Source organism: Parasteatoda tepidariorum, chromosome 3 (genome assembly GCF_043381705.1).
Source record: "Parasteatoda tepidariorum isolate YZ-2023 chromosome 3, CAS_Ptep_4.0, whole genome shotgun sequence".
Taxonomy (NCBI): Eukaryota; Metazoa; Arthropoda; class Arachnida; order Araneae; family Theridiidae; genus Parasteatoda; species Parasteatoda tepidariorum.
Window position 1 is genome coordinate 100,951,738 of NC_092206.1, and position 22,385 is coordinate 100,974,122.

At 29.2% G+C, this 22,385-nt stretch overlaps 1 protein-coding gene across 4 annotated transcripts; it reads left to right on the forward strand.

Moving 5' to 3' along the window:
• Positions 1-379: 379 nt before the first annotated feature.
• Positions 380-22,385, forward strand: LOC107446491 (epoxide hydrolase 1). 4 transcript variants are annotated; one of them, XM_016061162.3, is made up of 9 exons: positions 380-592; positions 729-797; positions 3,128-3,276; positions 8,094-8,392; positions 13,519-13,687; positions 14,961-15,093; positions 16,989-17,188; positions 17,892-18,123; positions 20,456-22,385. In XM_016061162.3, exons 3-9 carry the CDS (start codon positions 3,135-3,137, stop codon positions 20,661-20,663), a joined length of 1,383 nt encoding a protein of 460 aa, XP_015916648.1. In that variant the 5' UTR covers positions 380-592; positions 729-797; positions 3,128-3,134; the 3' UTR covers positions 20,664-22,385. The 4 variants fall into 4 exon arrangements, with proteins under 4 accessions (XP_015916648.1, XP_071035238.1, XP_042906037.1 ...); XM_043050103.2 differs by lacking the exon at positions 380-592 and having other exon boundaries at positions 611-797; positions 20,456-20,699; positions 21,329-22,385; XM_071179137.1 differs by lacking the exon at positions 729-797 and having other exon boundaries at positions 394-592.

A 22,385-nucleotide genomic window follows, 5' to 3' on the forward strand; every position in this document is an offset into this window, starting at 1 on the left:
TTAGGGAAATTTTGCTTCTTATTTGCTGCCAAAAAATGGCGTCTGATTCTGTCAAAGATTTTGACGGAACTGAATGAAAACGTGATAAATTAATGTCTGATATTTACAGGCTCCCGCTAGACGGCGTACTCGAGCGCTGCGATCGCGAATCGCGAATGTTTAAATATTTTAAACAAACATAAGAGTTTTTTTCTTTTAATAATTTTTTTTTTTATTTATAATATTTATAGAATGCATTCATTTGTTATAAAAAATATTTAATAAACATTTTTTCTGACAATTTTTTAAGGAAGTCTTGGTTCACATGTGACAAAGTCAACTTCCAAGTTTTTATTTTATCTTAACTTTACGATCGTAATACCGCGAACGGCAACAATAGAGGTAGACCTTAATCAACTCAGTGAGTTTATTCCGTTTATTCATCAGTCTATGGCTATTAGTTGATTTTCAAAATAAGCAACGTGCACTGAACAGTTGCAGATTTTTGTGGTTCGTTAAATATAGAAAAAATAAGCAACCGGTAACAACTCTTAGGTGATAAAATTTGGTGTAAACCTTGACAAACAAAGATCCATTTATTCCGGTGGCCAAGGTGTATACATTTTCTAATTATTGAACAATAATATCTAGCGTGAATGAACAATAATATCTAGCGTGAATAGCAATATTCGGTTTTCTTATCGGTTACTAAAAATAATAAGCAATTATCTAATCTCTTTTCCTTTTAGCAAGAGCAACAGATCGGCCTCTAAGCAAAGTTTCGGACGATCTAAAATTTTATCCGCATAAAATTTCTGGTATGTTTTCGTTATCATATTTTTAATTATCCTCATTATGTTTGTTAAGAAATCTGGTAATTTGTTCTAAAATTAATACAAAAATGTATTTTATTTATTATAACGAACTCATTTTTACGAATAAATTTTGGGGAATCATGTAAATATTTAAGTTTTCTATTATATAAATTCTTCCTGTTTTATTATTACCAAATTAAAAAAAGATTTTTTTTTTACAATTTCGAGCTTTAATTGCTAATGGTAATCTGTATTGCTTCAAATAAACATATACATCTGGAATTTTTGAATGATTACATAGAATTGGGTTTCCTATAAAAATATCTGCATAAAATAAATAATGTGAGAAAATTTAAGATTAAGTCATAATGTCTTTTAAAATGCTTAAAATAAAATAAACCGTCGTCATCACTAATTCCATGTTCTGTTATTATTTAAAATTAGTTAAACTATTAAAATATTGAAAGAGTTTAAGTTATTCAAGTTTTATTTTTGTCTATTTGTTAAATACATAATATGTGCTATAATTAAGAATGATGTGCTTCTTTAACTTTTATTTTATTAGTTTCATTTTAAAATTGCTTTCTTTTTCTAGTGTTAATAAATTAGTAATTCATTTATGCAGTATGTTTATATTCATTATTGAAATATTTTTAAATTGCATTCCTTTATATTAAAAAAGAAAAAATGGTTTAAAAGTATTCCAAATCGAATTAAAATGTTTTTAAAGATTATTATTATTTTTTTAAGGCAGCAATACATCATAAAGGGTATTGTTTAATTTAAAGCCCTATTATGTTTTAATAAATGACTAAAACATAGTCTATTCTTAATTTTTCAAACCATTACTATTAAAACAAACCTTTACAGTTTTATATGTTTATATTTACATAATCCATTTTTTTTATTTTCTATTTATTTTTTATTTTTATTATTTTAAATATATTTTAATAAAAAAAAATATACTGCCCTGAATATCTCATGCTCGTTTCTATTAAAATCTGTATTGATTCAATAAAGAAAGGAAAAAAAAAATCAGCGTAACAATTCCCATTAATGTTACAAATTGTGTGCTGCTAAATAATGAGAAAATGCATAATTTTTATGTGTTGACAATCAAAGGGAAAACTGATTTTTACTTACTTGCATTACTAAAATGACATTTGGATATCAAATGCATATTGACATGTTAAGTGGAGTAGTGAAGTAATTAAAGAAGTACATTTAAAATCTTTACTTATCATATCTATGGAATAAATGTATAGTTTTTATTCTAAATATTTATGTTTTTAGTTAGTAATTTTTCAGGAAAGCTGCTTGTACATTTAAGTTAATTTTTTAAACAAATTTTTTTTTACTACTTGCAATTCAAAGGTCTTTATTCAGACTAAAATACAACAAAGTGAAGAGTGTATGTTGCTCTACTTCCAACATACAAGACCTAACGTTGAGACATGACAATGTATCAGTTTACATCATGCGACAACAACCTGCGGTGCATCTAGAAGACCGATGTAATTGGCATGGATGATTTCTTACAATGGTTTTTAACCCACAAAATCCCTCTTGGGTCAACACCGACAACCATCCATTCATCGACAAACACATTCAAGAATGCAATTTCGAATACATGATTTGAGGGCGTGTCTGCAATGTGATTGCAACTATATATTCTGATGCATTTACTTCTTGTCTAGATATAGATTCTGGAATAATATGCTGGAATAATTGAGTGTATAGGGGAAAAATGCTAAGCAAGCATAATGAAAAAGTCATTGTTAAACTTAGAAAAAACTTTTATTCAGCAAGAAAAAATGTAGTTAAACATCACATAACTTTTAAAAAGAAAACAATCCGCGAGAATATTCTACTCTCCACAACATGAGACAGCTATAGTCACTCCATACATTCATATATATAAGTATTAATTTGACAATGAGGGTGAAAAAAAACATAATCAATAGACTTATAATTAATATGTAAATTTATCTTTAAATTATTTTTAAATGTTCAAAATAACGAAATAAAAAGTCCAGAAAACATCCTTCTTTTAAGGAAAAATTCAAAACAAGTTTTAGATTTTTAAAATGTCATTTCAAAATCGTTGGAATTTTAAATAAATTTTAGAGCTGTATCAATAAAATATATATATGTAGAGAGAAATCTCATGTTATAAAGGCAGTCAATTTTTAAAGCTATGATTTCACTTCTTTTAAAAATGAGGAAAAATTTAATTAATGAATCTTGCAAAATTATTTTGTTATAGCCTTGTGTAAAAAAATTATATTGTGTTACGTAATTATGTTTACTGGATAATATTTTATTTCTAACAGGTATAAAATGATACTTTTTCTTGTGGGCTTTGCTGCCATGCTAGCATGGTTTGTGAAATATCTTTATAACAAGTGTTTTGGGAAAGAAGATGAATCTATTTATAGAAAAGGATATGAAGAGCAATGGTTTGGCAGGGGTACTTCAACAGGTAATATTTTATACCAATGAAAGCATAATTTTTCTCTTCTTTGATCATCATCTATATTATATGAATTGTTCCATAAACGTCAGAGCAGGTGGAATAAGCATTTGTTCATGATGCTATAGATCAAAGTTAGGAAATTTTGCTTCCAGCCAGTGACCATTTGTAACATTTTTAACAGTGGCCACTTTTTTGAAAATTTTTATCAACTCATAAAAACTGTTGATAATCATGTAAAGCATGACTTTAGAAGCATTTTTTAAATTATGGTAAACATTACTAAGTTCCATTCTGAAATGAAGAAAAATTTTAAGGAAGAAGTGTGAAATAAAGTAGTTTTCGGTATATTATAAAATCTATATTTATTTTTTAAAAAAAATGAGAATAAAATGCGCATTGAATGAATTTTTGACGAAAGAAAATGGTGACTGGTGGACAGTTCTTTGAACGCCATTTGTTATATGTAGTCACCCTGTGGATGGTGGCGACTGTTAATTTTGCCCCATATATGATGTCACGTTCTTTGATTTTCCGGGTGCTGTCCTGGAGGCACCAAATTCATGAAAAATAATTAAAAATGAATTCCAGAGTAAAATGCTTTTTAACTCTTAAGCCTCCAGTTTCATTTGCTAATTGCAAACCCCTTTACTTCAAATTTGTATTTAATTTTCATGAAAATTGAGCAGGATTTATATTAACTAATGGGCTGTGCCCCCTGCTCCCTAACGCTCGCCAACCCACTTCTGCCTAGCTTATGCTCTCTCTGGTTATTTCAGTTTCTATTTTTAAAAGTGCTACATGTTGAGCCTTCTGAGCTAGATTTGGCATGTGACATTTTTAGCGGCAACCATTGGTCGATTTTCTAGCGTTGCCATTCGGGGAGTTGTAATGAATCTTTTTTTGTCGCCGTGTAAGAGAAATATATATATAAATGTTGTTTGTTTTGCACATAGTTATACAGTAGACGCCGCTTAATGTGATCACATTGGGACGAATGTGATTTGATAACAATAACCGGTTGATTACAATACAGTAAACGAAAAAAAATGTAAGCCAAATATGATTTTTTTACATACATATTAAAATAAAAATTATTTTAAATTCGGAGTTGTTGCTATAAAACTCTATAGTATTTAATAGAAATTAATGTACATTAAATAAAAAGAATTAGTTAGTATACTTACATATTTAATGATGAATTTCAGAAAATAATACAAAAGGTTAATTATTAACTGAAAAAGAAATCATCAATTGTCGATTGTTTTAGCATTCTTTCGAAGCAAGTCATTTACGAATCGCTCATAATCATAATGTTTATGAAAGTGTTCCGCGCCAGCTTTGTTTTGCACACCTAGATGTAAGATTCGAAGTGCCTCCCTCATCTGAGCAGGCTTCGGAATTTTGTCCTCGATAGCACTTTCGGGTTCATCATCGGCATAAGAATCTTGTGACGAAGCTTGATCTTTGACACATACGGCTTCCCAAATGTCCTCATCAGTTAACGAAGTAGAAGTCTCAACCTTCTCGTCAATCTCCATCCATGCTTCAAAATCCTCAGCATTCATATCATCACAGCAGCATTGTTGTCCTGTGGTTGACAAAATTCTCCATGACTAAAACAATTTCGAATTGTTTTTTCCGAGACATTATTCCATGACATTGCTAACAAATGTATGGCATCCAAAACAATTTTTTGTGTGGCTAGAGCGTTTGCATTAAGATCTTCAGCGTATTTCCATATTTTCTAAGATCCTTGAACGCATTTCCTTTCTGTAATATGCCTTCAAGGTGCGGATAATTCCCTGGTCGCACGGTTGAATGAAAGAAGTGGTGTTTGGTGGTAAGAACACGATATTTATCTTCTCCTAATAACACGTGTTNTTAAACCAAAGTTTTTTTACTTCTAGTAAACGCCAGTGTGTATATTAAATATAAAAAATTATCAATTGTATAAAATTTAATTTAAAATAATAGAAAAATTCAATTCAAATCGATATTTAAAAAAGAATTCAAATGAAAATATAAAAATTCTAAGACCTATGGCTTTAAAAAGTCTAACAAAAATTTTGCCAAGTGCCTTAGTTCAAATAGTATAGTAAATAAATTCTGTAAATAATGATGTTAAAAACTGATTTTTAATGTAAAATTTTTTAATTAAGTTTCAAATTGTTAGTAATATATTTTAAAGGTAAGAGCTATTATTATAAAGCTTAATATGTAATGTAATTTTTATAGAACATTTTAAATTCATCTTAAACCTAATTATAGTAAATATTTACTGTTTACAGAAATTAACCTTTTCGTTATGGCTGGTACAACATGTAGATCACCTGTGATGGTAATACACGGTTCACCGTAGGCAAAGGGTTAATTACGCTTAAAAAGTTTATCTGTACTTCAAGATTGGCTTCATTAATACAATTTAAATTTTTTTAATGTTGAAATTAAACACAAAGTAGATTAAAATTTTGAAAATAAAGTGTAACTAAAAATTTTCTATGAGCAATTATATATTTTAATGTAACTAAATGAAACTGACGGAAGAGGTACTTCAAAACAATTAAATAATAATTTTTTTTGAAGTAAAATGAGCCCTGCTCAAATTTCTTTACTGTCAGGGATCTACACAAATTCAAAATTTCTAGCAACCAACAGCACAGAAATTTTTATGTGTGTTTAAAAGAGTTAAGTTAAATTTCACTGAAATATTGAGCAGCAGCATTTTAGGCCTTGCAATATTGCATTTGAAAAATTAAAAATAGTGAAATATTTTCACAATTTAAAGGTTTTTTCTTTGGAATTTTCAAATTTTATTGCTTCATTTCATATTCTATATACAAAGAAATTGCAAANAAAAAAAAAAAAAAAAAAAAAAAAAAAAAAAAAAAAAAAAAAAGCAAAGCAATCCATTCTGACTTTTTCTGATTATTAAAAACACACAGCATGATTAAAATTTCTACACTCAAATCTGTATAATCTGAAAACCATATAAGTAAATAAACTTTTTTTATTTTATTCCTAATGCCAAATTACAAAGACAACTAGACAAAACCAAAAACAGAAAGAAAAAAAAAAATAACAGTGAACAAATGAAATAAAGTCAGTCATACAGTATATAGTCTAGAGAATCTTTTTTGTGTCTAGCCTCCCAATATTTCTCCCAAAGAGATCCAGCATTGAGTGCAGATAGTGATTCTAGTGAAAGACCTTCATTCTTCATTTAATTCATACAGTTTGGAACAATGTTTATCTAATGCTGATGCTTTAATGGACAGTAGTGGCCAAAATTGAGATGAAAATCTGTAACTGATTTCTTTTTAGGCCGTAACATTTTTTAAAATTCTAGCAGCACTTGATGTGTACGTCATTCACTGGAGTGTAAAAACACTCCAGACAGACCCATAAGGAATAACAACAAATGAAAAAAATTAAAAACATTAAAACAGTTGAAATATAAATATACTAGTGGACTGTGCCCCTTGCTCGCTAACGCTCGCCAACCCCCGAAAATTGCTATGCAATCTTAGATGGTTTGCTTCGCTCGCTACTAACTTAGGTACATTGCAAATGCACAAAATTCTAAGAATTCAAATCCATATAACAACTTTTTTTTTAAAAAAAAAATTACATCTTTTTAGTAAATACTAAGTCATTAAAATAAATTTGAATTCAAATTCAAAGACAAAAGCTACGAGGAATTCAAAGACAAAATTTCTAAAACTGATATCTCTATAAAAACGTTAAAATTTTGGCTATAATTAAGTCTATTAAAATGACAGCACGTCGTCTACGCATTCTTTCACCACTACGTCTTCATGGCTGTCATCAATGCTCTCTTCCAATCTTCGAGCTTGCTTCTTTTGATTATACTTCAAAAGTGTAACAACACGAATAAGACTCATTTTTCAATGAGTAACTAATAACAAAAATAAAACAAATAAATTCGTGATATAAATCGAAAATCGTCAAATAAATTCGTAATGTCTAATATAAATTCGTGAAAAAAAGCGCTTTCGACAAAATACTAAAATAGAGATATATCGACAAAGACTACTCCACTTCTGTCTAGCTTAATAGTATGAGATTGCCGCAGTTGAATTGAACAACCTGATAGGGTCTGGTTATTTCAGTTTCCGTTTTTAAAAGCGCTATATATTGAGCCACCTCGGCAAGATTTGGCATGTGAAATTTTTAGCGGCAATCATTGGTCGATTTTCTAGCGTTGCCATTCGGGGAGTTGTAATGAGGCTTTTTTTTGTCTCCGTGTAAGAGAAATATATATATAGCTATATAAATTAGAACAAAGAAATATTAAATAGAATATCAACTATAGAAATTTAAACAAAAAATCAGTCAGTTAGTAGTTCCTGCAACTGTTCCTTAGCATTCCAGTATCTGTCATAGATGTTGCCAGTAGCATCAAGGCGAACTTCCAGATGCTCAGCATTCATTAGGGAGTCCTCCCTGCACAAAATGCAGTTTGGATCTTAAGTCAAGGCCATAATATGATGTTTGAAACTTCACCAATCCACATTTTTTAATTTTTTTTTACTATTCCTTTTGATATTTCTTTTGGGTCTTTAAAATTTCATCTTTTTGTTTCAGGATTTTTTTTTTCATACTGCGCTTTTCAAAATGTCTTGATTTCGTACTTGTTTCTCTGCAGTGTTTGATCCATAAATATGAAAGAAACAATTATTTGAATTAGTTAATAGATTGAATTTTTAAGTGACCTTTATTTCCTTTAATATTTGATCAAATTTTATTGTTTGTCATCAAATTTAAAAATCCTTAAGCATTTTCAAGTTTTTAATTTCTTTTAGGTAGTTCAGAAATCGATGCCACAATTCATCCATTTAAAATACAAGTACCTGATGAAGTACTCTCTGATTTAAAGAATCGTATTGAGAGAACGCGTTATGAGGAATCCTTGGAAGAAGTGAGTTTTGAGTATGGTTTTCATTCCAGTTATCTTTATGATGTTGTCAATTATTGGAAAAACCAATATGATTGGAGAAAGCAAGAAGAACAACTCAACCAATATCCTCATTTTAAGACTCAAATTGAAGGAATCGATGTCCACTTTGTTCACGTTAAACCAAATATACCCGCAGGAAAAAATGTGAGTGTGAACTTAAATACTTTTTTTTTTTTTGCTTCATTGTTTGAACTTTACACAGCATATTACATTTATGAAATTTAATTTTATCTCTGAAATGTAATTGATTTTTTATCAATCAAAGATTTATTATTTTTTCGTTCTTTTTATTTTAAAATTGAAATCATTTGCCTTTGTTGTCTTACATATTTTACAAAAATGATGTTGTGAGTAATTATTGTTATTTTTAATACCATAAATATTGCTTTGTTTTTCACTAAAATTTCTATTGAAGTTGAGTTATATATTCACATAAATAGTTGGACTAGGCTATTTACATTTAAAATTGTTATAGAAAAATCAAAAAACTCTACGATTGTAATGTTGATTGTTTAATATATAATATTCACATTAGACTAGACTTTGCCTAACCTCTGACATTAGACTTTTTTTTTTGTTGCTATTATATAATTTAAATGTATTATGTTTTAATTATCCTAGTGATAAGCTGAGAAAGGTTCTTTAACTGCATATAGTAAGGAATTATTTTCAATTTAAATAATAAGATATTTAATAATGTAAAAAGCTCTTGAAATTTTATTTGTGAATTTTTTTGCAAATCTGAACATTAATCGGTACTTTGGAATTATCCCGTCGACTATTTTTGCCAAACCTGATTTTATTGCCAAAAGGTAGTTTCTGCTCCAATAACCGCAAATTTTATCACATTTACTGTGTAATTGTAAAAAAATAGAATTTTTTATTTTGCTTCTCTCTTTTAATTACACATTTTTATTGTGTATTTTTACACTGAAATTTTTTTGTTATTATTGTTTTATTATTATTTGATAAATTTAATGTGTTTAGAATGTTTAATTTGGAAATTGCTTTCCATTGTGATAGTACTAAAGGATTTGCGCATTTTCGGGAGCATTGATAGGTCGAAGGGATAATCCCAAAGTACCCATTAATCTAATAATGAGTAATTTACATTTTTTTCCGGTCATATTTCGGACAATTATGATTGCATTAATAATAATTTTGGAAAATTAAAAGAATTCTATGCATGGATCAAATTAAAGAAATTTTTTTATAAAATAACATAAAGCATTACATGTTTAAACTCTCCGGTTGTATATTGTGGTTAAGGCATCACTCACTGCTGGAGAGCTGGCAGAAACAATTGGCATGTATACACTGAAAGGTGCGCTTTAATCAGTCAAGGCTGAAAGTCTTCTTGTTGGTTGTGGTATAGAGATTTGGAGACAGGGGTACCGGCTCAGCCGCTGTCCATACCGTTTGATCGGGGTAAAATTATCCGGCATTCCTGTCATGTCCTAAAAATTAGACTAAGTAGGTGCTTTGCCATGGTTGGATGATGTGTTTAAAAGTTATCAAATTGATATTCAGAACCCTGATTTAATACTACTCCTAACAGGGCCTCCACAGGCAACTAAAATGTGACTATTTACCACTAAATTCAGAGGGAGACAACTGTGGTCTTTATTTCTTAACAAAAAATAGATGAAAAGTGTCTGTTTTCAGAATAAACTGTAAAGGATACTATTTTAAAAGAAAATGTTAATAAACAAGTGGGTTGCTCAAAAACTAATTTCTAGCCAGTTCTAATTAAAAAAAAAACAATAGGGTGTTCCAGTATAATAAAAAAATAGATTATGTAAAACTGGGTATATTTTTAAAAAAAAATAGTAGTTCAGTAAAAATAAGGGAATTCCAGCAAAATTAGGAGTTTTTAACCAAAAGGAACGCATACACACATTTTCAAAACACACTCAACCCATTCAAAACTTCTTCACAAGAAAAGAAAGAGGCACTTCACATGTGGTCTCCTTACTATTTACCTTTGTTTTGGACGTTAGATCCAAAACCACACACCCATAGTCACACATGCCAAAACCAAACAACATAGTCAATTCTACTTATAAAAATGGAAAAACCTCAGTTTGGTTTCCCCAGTTAGCATTGGTTTTGAAACCAAACCTCAGTTTTGTTTTGCTTTCTGGTCAAAAGACTCGCTAGCTTTATTCTAAATACACTCAACACTTTTGAAACTTCTTCACAAAAATAGGGGAACACTCACTATGTGTGAGTTACCTTCTTTTCATTACAAACACCCAATAGTCATAAGCGAAATGCACCTCTTCCAAAACCACACATCCTTAACCAATTCTACTTAAAAAAAAGGGGAGACCAAACCTCAATTCTCTCTCCCCTTTTAGTCAAAAGGCACACAGTGTCCCCCTTCTTTTTATTACTCATTTGTCATTCCTCACAATCTCTTTTCGAGTCTTACTTAGCATTACTATCGCAATCGCATGCATTACTGCTCACCAGACTACTCCATTGAGTGGTTTTGGTCTTAATCCTGTCTTGCTAAAGGAGCTCTGTNATATTGCAATAACTGATGCAAACGGCAGCTGAGATTTTTTCCTACTAAATGCTGTATGAGAATCACGCAGTGAAGAGCTAAAATATCTGGTATTTCCCTTTTCAAAAGGGCGATAAACCTACGATGTCGACCCACCATTGCAGGATCTCCATCAGTGGCAATCGACATAATATTCGAAAGAGAAATGTTTTTTTCTGTAAAATAATCATGGACATTAAAGATAGATTTACCTTTGGTATCTACAATCAAGCTTATTGCAAAAAGCATCTCTTGAATGCTGGTAGGAAGGTAACAAAAATCATTATAACACGGGTCAAATCAAATATTCATACCGAAAGATCACGCACTTCGATTTCAGCCTAATGGCATGAATGAGTCAGAGCCATTCGCGAAATAGCCTGAATGAATCAGAGACAAAAACTACAGATTTATGCGCTGTATTGGTTCAGAGATTAGGTGTCGTGTAAGTTCGTTTTATTGGTGGTACAGAAGGTGTATCGGATAATCTTAATTTATTATATTAATTTAGTCTTTTTTTTCTTTAATATTAATTTTAGATTAATTTTATTTATTACATAAATTTAATTTAATAATTTTACTTGTAAGTTTTAAAATTAAATTTGAATGACAAAACATGCTCATCTCCCCCCTACAACCCCAAAACATACCCAACGCCCCCCTACTGCCCTCAGCATACTGTCAACGCCCCCAGGGGGGGTATCGCCCCCGTTGAGAAACAATGATTTAAATCATGATTTAAATTGTGATTTAAATCAAGCTGATTTAAATCAACAAACCCTGTACAAGACCCACCAGTTTTATTCAGTAGGTCAGTATATTAGTGCTTATTCTATTTCCATCCTCCTCCTCCTCATCAACAATGGCTCGACAGCCCAGGGTGGACCTTGGCCTTCTCAAGAAATTTTTTCCAGGCCAACCTTATTCCAATTAGTGTTTTCCAGTGTTTAGTTTATAAGACCAAAAGGTCTTTTTCTAGGCCATTTATCCATCTCAAATTCCAGAAAGCACAATTTTTTCATTCTTCGCATTTTGTAAGTAATTATCACAGTAAAAAAATAATTAAAAATCGTGAAATCCGTAGTAGTAATTGTCGAAAAAAAAAAGGCTGATGACGAAATCACGGGAATCGGACTCCTCAAATGCTTGTTTCATTTCTAGATTAGGTTGTTGTAATAAATAGTTTCGTTTAAAAAATATTGGATTTAAAAACTATGGAGGAGTTAATTGCAATAACTGCCAAAAATTTCGATAGAATTATTGCCTTAAAAAGTAAATACTCAAATGCGCGATTCGAGTTTTCCATATTGTTTGAAATTTATTGGAATACTTAAAAACCTCCTGAAAATCAATATTAATAACAGCCGAAAATACAATTGAAACATTACATCGATTTACGATACTATCGGCGAAAATTGAGGGAGTGAAAAAGGGATTATCTAAATGCATGATTCAAATATTACGTGTAAATTTCTTAAGAAAAGAAAAGAAATTGTTTTTTTTTTTACTTTGCAAAAGAAAAGTCTTTCTGCAACTGCGACTATGTAGACGTGTCATTTTGCCACAGCGGAAATTCGACCTGCCTTTTTTTCGTGTGACAACTTGTCTGCCATTAAAAACTCTTTTTGTGGTATGGTCTTCATCCATTCTGATAATGTCCCATTTTATTCTTTGTCATTTAATGAAGTTAATAATGTCAGGTTCATTAATATAAGTGATAAAGCTCTTAATTTGTTCTTCTAAGCCACACACAATTTTTTTGAGTTCCTCCAAAAATACATCCCAAGGCCTTTCTCTCAAAGGTACCCAACATGACCTCATCCCTACGAAACATTGTCCAGGTTTCCCAAGCATATGTTAAAATTGATCTTAAAAGAGATTTATACAATAAAACTTTTGTTTTTCTAAGAATTACTTTAGATTTTATGTATTTTCGAATTCCATTAAAACATCTATTGACTATAGTGATTATACTTAAAGGCAGTGTGAATGACTTTCATATGCATAATTAAATTTTTACTTGTGGAGATCAAAATAAAAGAATAACAAGTTACAAGATTACAAAGCAAGCTATAAGGAAAAATTTTCAACGTAGGTAAGAGAAGAAAATCAACTCAAACTTATAAATTAATTTTTACTGTTTTTCAGATGATAACTTATTTTTTAAGTGATTGAAAGTGATGGTTATGGGAATAAGAAATTATAATTTATTATTTGCTTTATTTACTTGTTTCTTCAATTTTTGATTTTTTTTCTTCTTATTAACCTGTACAAGTTTTTGAAAAATTACTTTACACCTGAAACACTAAACCCATTGCGACCATAAACCAATATTTTCAAAATTAAATGGTTTCAATCTGATCCTCTGTAAAATCTGAATTAGATAAATGCCTAACTTTATGTTACAGAGCATGGCTTTTCTGCTTCGTATTTTATATTTCATATTCTTATTAATATTTGATACTGTTCAGGGGCCAAATCAAAAATCTTGGGTGGTCAGTTTTGGTCTGCATGACATAGGTTATCTTACTTGCTGTTATGCATTTTTACCTATTTGTTGTTGTTTTTTCATGAAAATATGTAAATATTTTTATCAACAGTGGTTGAATTAGCTGTTTATTTTAATTAGGTTTCAATGTTTCTAATTTTGATAATTTGAAAATTATATATTTCTTATTTTCTTGTATTTTGTATGGATAAAATATCCTCCCTTTTATCTTAGTTGAAGGTAATCCCTCTACTCTTGGTTCATGGGTGGCCTGGTTCTTTCTATGAGTTCTACAAGATGATCCCAATGCTCACCACTGAAAAGGACAATCAGAATTTTGTATTTGAAGTAATCTGTCCATCTATTCCTGGATATGGATTCTCAGAGTCACCACATCACAAAGGTCATTGGAATAACTTTTTTTTTTTTTTAAATTATGACACATATTCAGTTCTTGATTTCTCTCTTTATTGTAACTTATTAACTTCTTTGTTATAATAAAGTTCTATGTTAGGTGGACCGGAAAGTAATGTCGTTTCGGCGCATTAAATATTCGTTAGTCTTAAAAACGAAAATTTTTTTCTCCGATTCATTTTCTATCCGGCATTGAAAGGTTGTTGCTAACGAGGGTGAATACATTACTGATTAAAACTAAAATCTTGATAACAAATATCTAATGCGCCCAAACGGCACTACTTTCTGGTCCACCTAATATTTGTTATTTATTGGATAGCATAAAAAAGATATTTGTTAAAATTTCCTGAAATGTCATATTTAGGCCTCTTATATGAATATCAGAGTTAGGGTTGCTGAAAAATTGTCCATTTTAGTATCTGATCATACTGGATGAAAAGTGGCAATTTGTTTTGAATCAAGGATTGCTACATTTAAAAAATTTTATTTGGAAGTTGAAGACATAGTAAAAACAGGATATGATAAATTCTTGTAGATTATACTGTGACATTATATATGCTGATTAAAAGGAACGCTTTAATCAAAAGATTTTATTCAGCATTGGGAATGCTCAATATGTTGACAACAGTTTCACTTTTACAAAATGCTTAAAAAGAGTAATTTTTATAAATTTCATGAATGCTAATTCTTATAAACTTTTGTACAAGATTGAATTTTGGACATACAACCTCGAAATATAACACGCAAAACACATTATGACTATTGCATGGGGGCCACAAAGAAGGGTAGGGAGAATATGAAAAAGACAGAATTTTATCAATCTGGAAAAATCCGTGTAATGTCTGAGAATTTAATAATTTAAAAAAAATTCAGGGAAAATGAATTAATCATAAATTTTTGTATCTACTCAATTTAATGTTGCGCATTGTGACTCACCTTCATGCAATTAAAAAATCGTACATCGCAATTTCTATTCACGCGATTTTGAAATTTTTATTTACTCGTTTTTAAAGCCTAATTTCGCGTTGCGTATTCATGTGAATGAATATCTAATAACAGCCTTTTGTACACTGTTTTTAGCACTGTTGTTATCATTCATAAATTTTTTCAGTTGAATACTCTATAATGTGAAATTGTATTTCAGTTTGTTATTTTTGTGATGTGAGTCTAATCTACACATTACTGTTGGTTTGTTTTATGTGATAACACATATTTTTTCTGATACTATTGCTATTGTTTTTTTTTATTTTTTAATTAAATAGGATTCAATCAAAGAGCTGCAGCCAGAATATTTGTAACATTGATGACACGCCTCGGGCACTCCAAGTTTTATATTCAAGGGGGAGACTGGGGATCCTTAATTGTTCAACTAATTTCCAAATTCTATCCTAATAAGTGAGTTTTCTTTTCTTCTTCTTACTTAGCATGTTATTCAATGGAGAACAAGTTGTTATTTGATTTCTAAATTGATAGTAAAGAATATAATGTAACTGACCCCAGCAAAATAGTTTGAATTTTAAGGAAAGGATTATGTAAATATGGATTTAATTATTTTTGTGTAGTATGGTCTGAACTTATTTGGATTTGTGATGAAGTTTTCACAAATAAAGCATATCAAAAAGTGTTTATTTGAATGCACAATTCAAAACTTAGAAGATGTTAAAAGGTATTAAAAATGCTGCATTTTTAAAAACACATGCAGACATAACTGCCCAGAAAAGGATCACATGGATTTACGATGAAATGAGCTAATAAAAAAAAAGAGTAAACTGTTGGAAAAAAGCAATTAAAGCACTGCATTGATTAATATTGGGTGCACCAAAAACTTAAATACGCAATTAAAAATTTTAAATATTTTTCTTCTTTAAATAAATAAATAAAATAAGTTTTTTATGAGGTCAGAGATGATTGTGCTTCAGAAATCCTAGGTTCAGAAGTTTCAAGTAATCATCGATCACATTTATGTATAAAAATTCATGTGTATTTTATTTAAAAATATTAGAATTTATACTTGGCATCTCTTTCATTTGTGAATATTTTTTCTGGTGGAATAATAAATGTGATTAGAGATAAAAGTAAACTTATAAATAATTGTTCATTTAAATTATGCTGCATACATAATTTATTTACAATTTCATGTTTTGAAAATATCAATTATTTTAATTACATTAATTTTTTGAAAAGCGTCATTTAATAATGATTTTATTCAAGAAATTTTCAAAATTTTTGAGTTGGGCTCAGAATCACTCCTGTTAGGTTCAGATTAAGAACTGGCTTCAGGAGTGCACAAACTTCTATTTTAAAATATTATTTTGACTATTGTAGAAAGTTCAATATTTCTTTTAGAAAATGAAAATGTACATTTTAAATATAAATAAATAATTTTTATATTATTTATTTTAAATTATTATTGTGATTGTTTAAAACTAAACTGATAGCCAATTGTAGAAATTAGCTGACCAGGGCCATAGCCAAAATTGTTTTCAGAGTAGGGCTCCAATTTATAAGTATTTTATTTCCCATTCATTAACAAATAACTACAAATTTGTAATTAGCATATCATCATTCATTTTGCAACAAAATGTAACCGATTAACTCTGTAATCATTACGAAATTGTTCTGCTAAAAATATTTTTTTAATAGCTTTTCGTCTTCTGTCCCTTCTTTACAAATGAATAAAAGTGAAAACCCCTAAACTAATCTAAAGATAACGTTCTCATAATGAATTTCATTTGAGATAAGTTTGCATTATTTTTAATTATTGACATGTCTATTTAAATGTTTATAGGTGACAATTAGATACTTTCATAAACAACGTTTATGATGAGACTAATGTGGTTTCTCCACGTGTCCCAATATGCTTTTGGTTTTTTGTCAGACTTAGTTTCTAGCATCATTTATTTTTAGTACCACAAAATTCTAAGATTTTGTATTTGTGTGGATTACACCTTCACTTCAAATCTCAAAACTTTCAAAATTAGAATTTTGAGATGTTTAAACTTGATTTTTTCAAAAAAATTGATAAAAAGGTTTACATAAAAAAAATCTTATTTGAAAACATTAAGTATATTCCATTAGCTTTTTTACAAGCCGTTATGAAATGTTTTAAAAATGTTTTTAGTAGATATCCTTATTTATTTAACAAGGAGATTTTTTTTTGTCAGATATTTTTTATTTCGGGGGTGTTTGTACTCCTTTCTGCAACTGCAGTTGCCTCAGTCTTTTTATCTCAGTACATGATATTCCAAAAGAGAGTATTTTTTATTCATTAATGATGTGAACTTTTACAGGTTGATGGGTGTACATACCAACATGTTTGCTTTGAGATTTAACTTTTTCAACATAATTAAATATACGCTGGCACATTATTTCCCTTTCCTTGTGACTCCTCAAGAATATAAAGTTGGTTTTCCTTTTAAGAAAGTTGTGGGAACACTTCTACAAGAAACTGGATATTTCCACATACAGGCCACAAAACCAGATACCGTTGGTAAATATGATTTTAACATTATTTATGAGTTTGCCCTTTTATTTTTCCTTCACTGTTACATGAGAATTAAAAATGAGTAAGTTTAAGAACAGCAATATTCTCCCTTTTTTATCTTTTTATAAAAGAAATAAATGAAAAAAAAAATACCGTTAGAACTTGAGAAATAATCCAAGTTATTGGAAAGTTTGGAAAAAGAATTTTAAGAAGAAAATAAAATAAACAATTTTTTAGAACCAAACAAGACTTTGTTTTCTGTGTTTCTGGAAGTATGGCTGAGATGTGTTTCGGTTTTGTATTTTGTGTTGCAAAAAAATTTATTATTATTATGGATTGTTAATTTAAAATTGATTATGTTACGCATGTAACTGTATTTAGTTTTGAAGGCATGTTTAAATACCATTAAATTAAAATTATTAAATCAAAACCATCTAATATGTAAACAATCAATGCCCCGCCATCGGGCCCTGGTAGAATTATCAAACTTTGATGGGTCCACGTTGGGGGGTGAAAGTTTGAAAATATGATTTTTTTATTTTATTTAAAATGTAGGTTTATTTAGAGTATTAATTCATCAATCTATTTGAGGTAAATTCTTTGAAACATTAAGATAGGCACTTAAAGTATGTGAAAAATCAAGCATTAAAAAAAAGGCTATTTTGAGTGTCACACTGTACATATAAATGCTTCTTTTCTGTGATTACAGGCACTGGCCTGGCTGATAGCCCAGTTGGATTGGCAGCCTATATTCTAGAGAAGTTCTCCACTTGGACTGACAAAGAGAACAGGCAGCTTCCGGACGGTGGTTTGACGAAGAAATTCACTCTGGATGAGCTCTTGACAAACGTCATGATATACTGGGTGAACAACAACATCAAAGCATCCCAAAAGTTTTATAAGGAGTATATCTTGGATCCAGACAGAGATTCCTACGACAGGTGATCATTTCAACATAAAATTGTCTCAAATGAATTCAATCTTGTTCCCTTTCTCAAATTCTTAGTCAGATTAACAATAAAATTTGCATTTTTATTCTTACTGTGGAGTGAGTCACTTCACTTTCAGACCGGTCAGATGTTTTGTCTTACCTCACCTACCTGCATCGATCCTCCAGGTATTATTGAACTTGCATGATTTATGTGGTCAAAAGGCTCTGCAGTAGGACGTTCATCATCTGGGAAATTTAATCAGGTTTTATCTCCCTATTCATTGGCCCTCTATGCTTTCATTTTATCTATGTACAGAATTACTTTGTATTATGTACCTGATATCCCATTTATATATTCCCACTGTTTTCACTACAGCGCGAGAATCTCACATATTTTTTTCTTTTCTCGCAATAAAAAATTATTAACGCGAGAATTTTGCTCACTCTATTAACAAATTTCAAAATGCGCAAATTTTGGAAAAAAATTCGTCTTTTGCCATTTTGAATAAAATCTGTTTCGCTTTTCTTCCTTGATCTTTCATTATTTTGAACATCGCTCCTTGTTATCTAGCTTCGCTATTTACCAGTATTGTTCAGAACTGATGCGAACAGCCGAACACCACCCCCGAACCACGGAACCCCTTTCAGAACACATTTCTCTGCAACCACGTGTTCAGTAAGGTTTCTTCATGTAAGACGTTTAAATTTTTTGTGCATGAATGTAAGATGGATAAATACCTTGTTAAGGTGACATCTTCTACTCCGTAACGGACAAATGAAAATGAAACAAATACGGATATTTTTCAGACAAATAAATATAATAGCTGATTAAAAAGTAGACATAGAAGATTTTCCATATGATGATGCAGCAAAAATATTCAATTAGGAGATGTTAAAAATGTATTATAATTAAAGAAATAATTTTTTTCCAAGTCTATTCGTGCTTTTTTAATTTTTTGAAATCTCACCCTGTTTTTGAGAAAGGGTGAGAAATTCTCTCCCATTTTTTTTTGTAATGAAAACACTGTCTCCCTCATACTTGATTTGCTCAATAGCCTTTTTGGTTTTCCAACATCAGTTTAATCAACGTAACTTTAATCCTCCAACACTTATATTAACTGCTGTTCACCTTCACATAAGATCTTATCTTTATGTGAAAGATAACCACTATGGTGTTAAAACATCCCTTAATGTCTCTTCCTCTTTTCCCGGCACTGTGACAGCTCATTTATTTCTCAAGTAAGTCATTAACATCTTAAAATCGCTTTCTTTATAATTCTTCTCAGAATTTTTAACAATACCAACTTTTTTTTTTATTGCTTGGTGGATGCAACACAACTTCCATAGCCAAGCAACCTGTCAGAACAGCAAATACTACTACCGACTTTTATTATTAAGACAATCTTTTTTAAATGTTTACTCGACCTGACCAAATTGTAATTTTAAATTGCATCTATTTTCATTACTCCAAAAATAGAAGTTTTCTCTTTTTCTCACTGCATTTTCTTCCCCACCTTTTTTGGGTGAGAAACTTTAATTACAAAAGTTAATAACCATAAAACTAGTCTCATTCGACCCTTTTTGGAACAACAATTTGATAATCTTCGTAGACTAGCGGACAATTTGTAAAGATGAAATGGACGTGGGTGCCACTCTTCAGTCATGGGAACTGAAATCAGTCTTGAAAAAAAATTCTGTGAACTAAATTTCATCCACGTCTCATTCCCAATTGTTTTTTAATTATAATTTTTTTTTTATTTTCTTAAAAATGTGACAAATATTTTCTGTTAAAAATAAAATAAAAAAATTTTATTGGAGGCATATTTTTTAAAATATTAATTGCTAAATGATCGAGTAATAAAATCACTCCACAATAAGAGAATAGGATTGATTGAACTTCAGGGTTTGCTTGTGTAAACAAAACTTGAACTATTGTTGAATATAAATTCTGATTTAGTTTATACTTTTCCTCGACCTTTTGAAATGCTAGCCAAAGTTAAATTAGGATTTTTTTAAATAGTGGTGAAATGGAAATATAGAGAAATGAATGGCTTTTGGAAAAAGTTAGTGGTTTATATCAGTGATTTTACTCGGTGATTAGTGTAAAAAATGTATACAAGGTTAGCTATTTTTGTTTTGTTTGCTGTAATGAAAAATAGAGAAATATACATGTATATTTTTTAGAAAAAATAAATGCATTTTTGATTTTGGTGTCAAATAGTTATAAAATTTTGGTTAACAATGCTAGCTTAACACAGTGTTAATCAGTCTAAAAATAATTTAAGTCTTGAAAATTTTTTAGAGTGGTTTTGAACTCTTGTTTTCTTTATTTTTTGTTGTAGGATGCCCATAACTGTACCTCTTGGTGTGGCCTTTTTTCCCAATGAATTGTTCCTCACCCCAAAAATGTTCATCTCAAAGAAATTGATTCCTAACCTTGTGTCCTTCACATATATGCCCAGAGGGGGTCACTTTGCAGCATTTGAAGAACCCCGGTTGATAGCAGACGATGTGTGGAAGTTTGTGAAATTGACAGAGGAAAGAGTCTGATTTAGAAAACACCTTAAAATTGTTATGCAGATCAAGGTATAACTTTTCATAGTATATACTTTTTTCAATTTTCAAATTTTTGAACACACCATTTATTTGTTGAATTTTCTCATATTTACATACATGAATAAATAATTATTGTGTTCTTTATTAAAGGTGCTGTATTATGTTTAGATTTTAACACATCATTTTATATAATTACTGGTTCAAAATGTTTTTAAAAGTGTGTTGAACATTACAAATTGTGATAATTTTCAGAAGTGAAATTGGTGTATTTCCGTTTTGTTATCATGCTTCTGTTTGCTTTACATATGATCTAAACAACTTTCTAGACTTTTCTTTTTTAACTTCTCTTCAAAAAATAAATCAATAAATAAAACTCTCATTTTAATAATGTTTTGGAGAAACATCAAATGTATAATTTATTTTTAAAAAAAATTTTAAAAAAAATCTTGATTATGTATTTTTTTTCTTCATGTTTTATGAGTAATGTTGACATATGTCCTAAGATTTAAGGAAGTTTCACAAAAAGTATGTAAAGTTCACTGGAAATGTATTTTTGTTTTGTTACAAGAATATTAAAAAAATTATCTTATCAATTTCAAAAATAATTGTAAAAGTTGTTTTGTATTAACATCATTATATTTTTTTGTTTGTTGATGCAGGACTAAAACAAATTTTAATCCATTTACATCAGTTCTTCAACTAAAAAGGGTTTCACTTAAGACTGTTGCAAAGAGAAAGTTTTCATCATTTAAGGAAAATTTTTCTTTTGAAAATCTGTTCAAAACCATTGTAACTTCAAAATTCAGTTTTCAACCAAATCATATAATTAAAAAATTTTTTTTTCATTTCCTTTAGTTTGAATTGCTTTGTGTTAAAGTTATATTTTTAGTTTATTATATTTTATATCGATACTATTTCCAGTTATATATTTAAGTTGTAATTTTAATAACACATGCCTTTGAGAAGTATTAAGAAAGGCTTTAAATTTGAAATTCTTAGTCTATTTTTCCGTCATTTTTTTATGATTGTGATTTTTTCTTCTTATAAAAGTACACTAATTAAGAATAATACTTTTAGGTAACGTAAAAATTATAAAAATTAGTTTTAATTAATACAAATTAAAGTGTAATTCTGTAATTACACGTAGATTTTGAATTTTTTTTTATAGAATTATTTTTTCGGAATTATTTTTATTGTTTTTTTTTTAAGTAAATACTAAATGAACAAATAAAATTTTACACTGTATTTTAAAATGACAAAAATTGTTTATCATTGCTTATTGCTTAGTGTAATTTGAACTATTGTAACTCCCTCTATATGGATGTTTATTACATGTTTGTAATATATTTTAGCACATTCCAAATGCAATTTTTAAAAATCTATTTGCTTACTTAACGTTGATCAAATTTTTAAGTATTTGCATTGTACTACTCGTTTAATATGCATTTTTTTAATCGTTAATGTTAAAAGTATTTGCTCAAAATTATACACTATTTTTTATTGCTTATAACATTACTGTTTTTAAAGTTTTTCTCCTGTGGAGTAAGAATATACAAATAATTGAAATCTTTGGATAAAGTGGACCAATGTTGATTATATAGAGTATTTATGTTTAGATTTTATACCATTGTTGTAACAAATATTGTATTTTTTTAATACATTGTTTCATATTGATACTGAAATATTAATAAAATTTTTGTTAATTTTGCTGTTAAA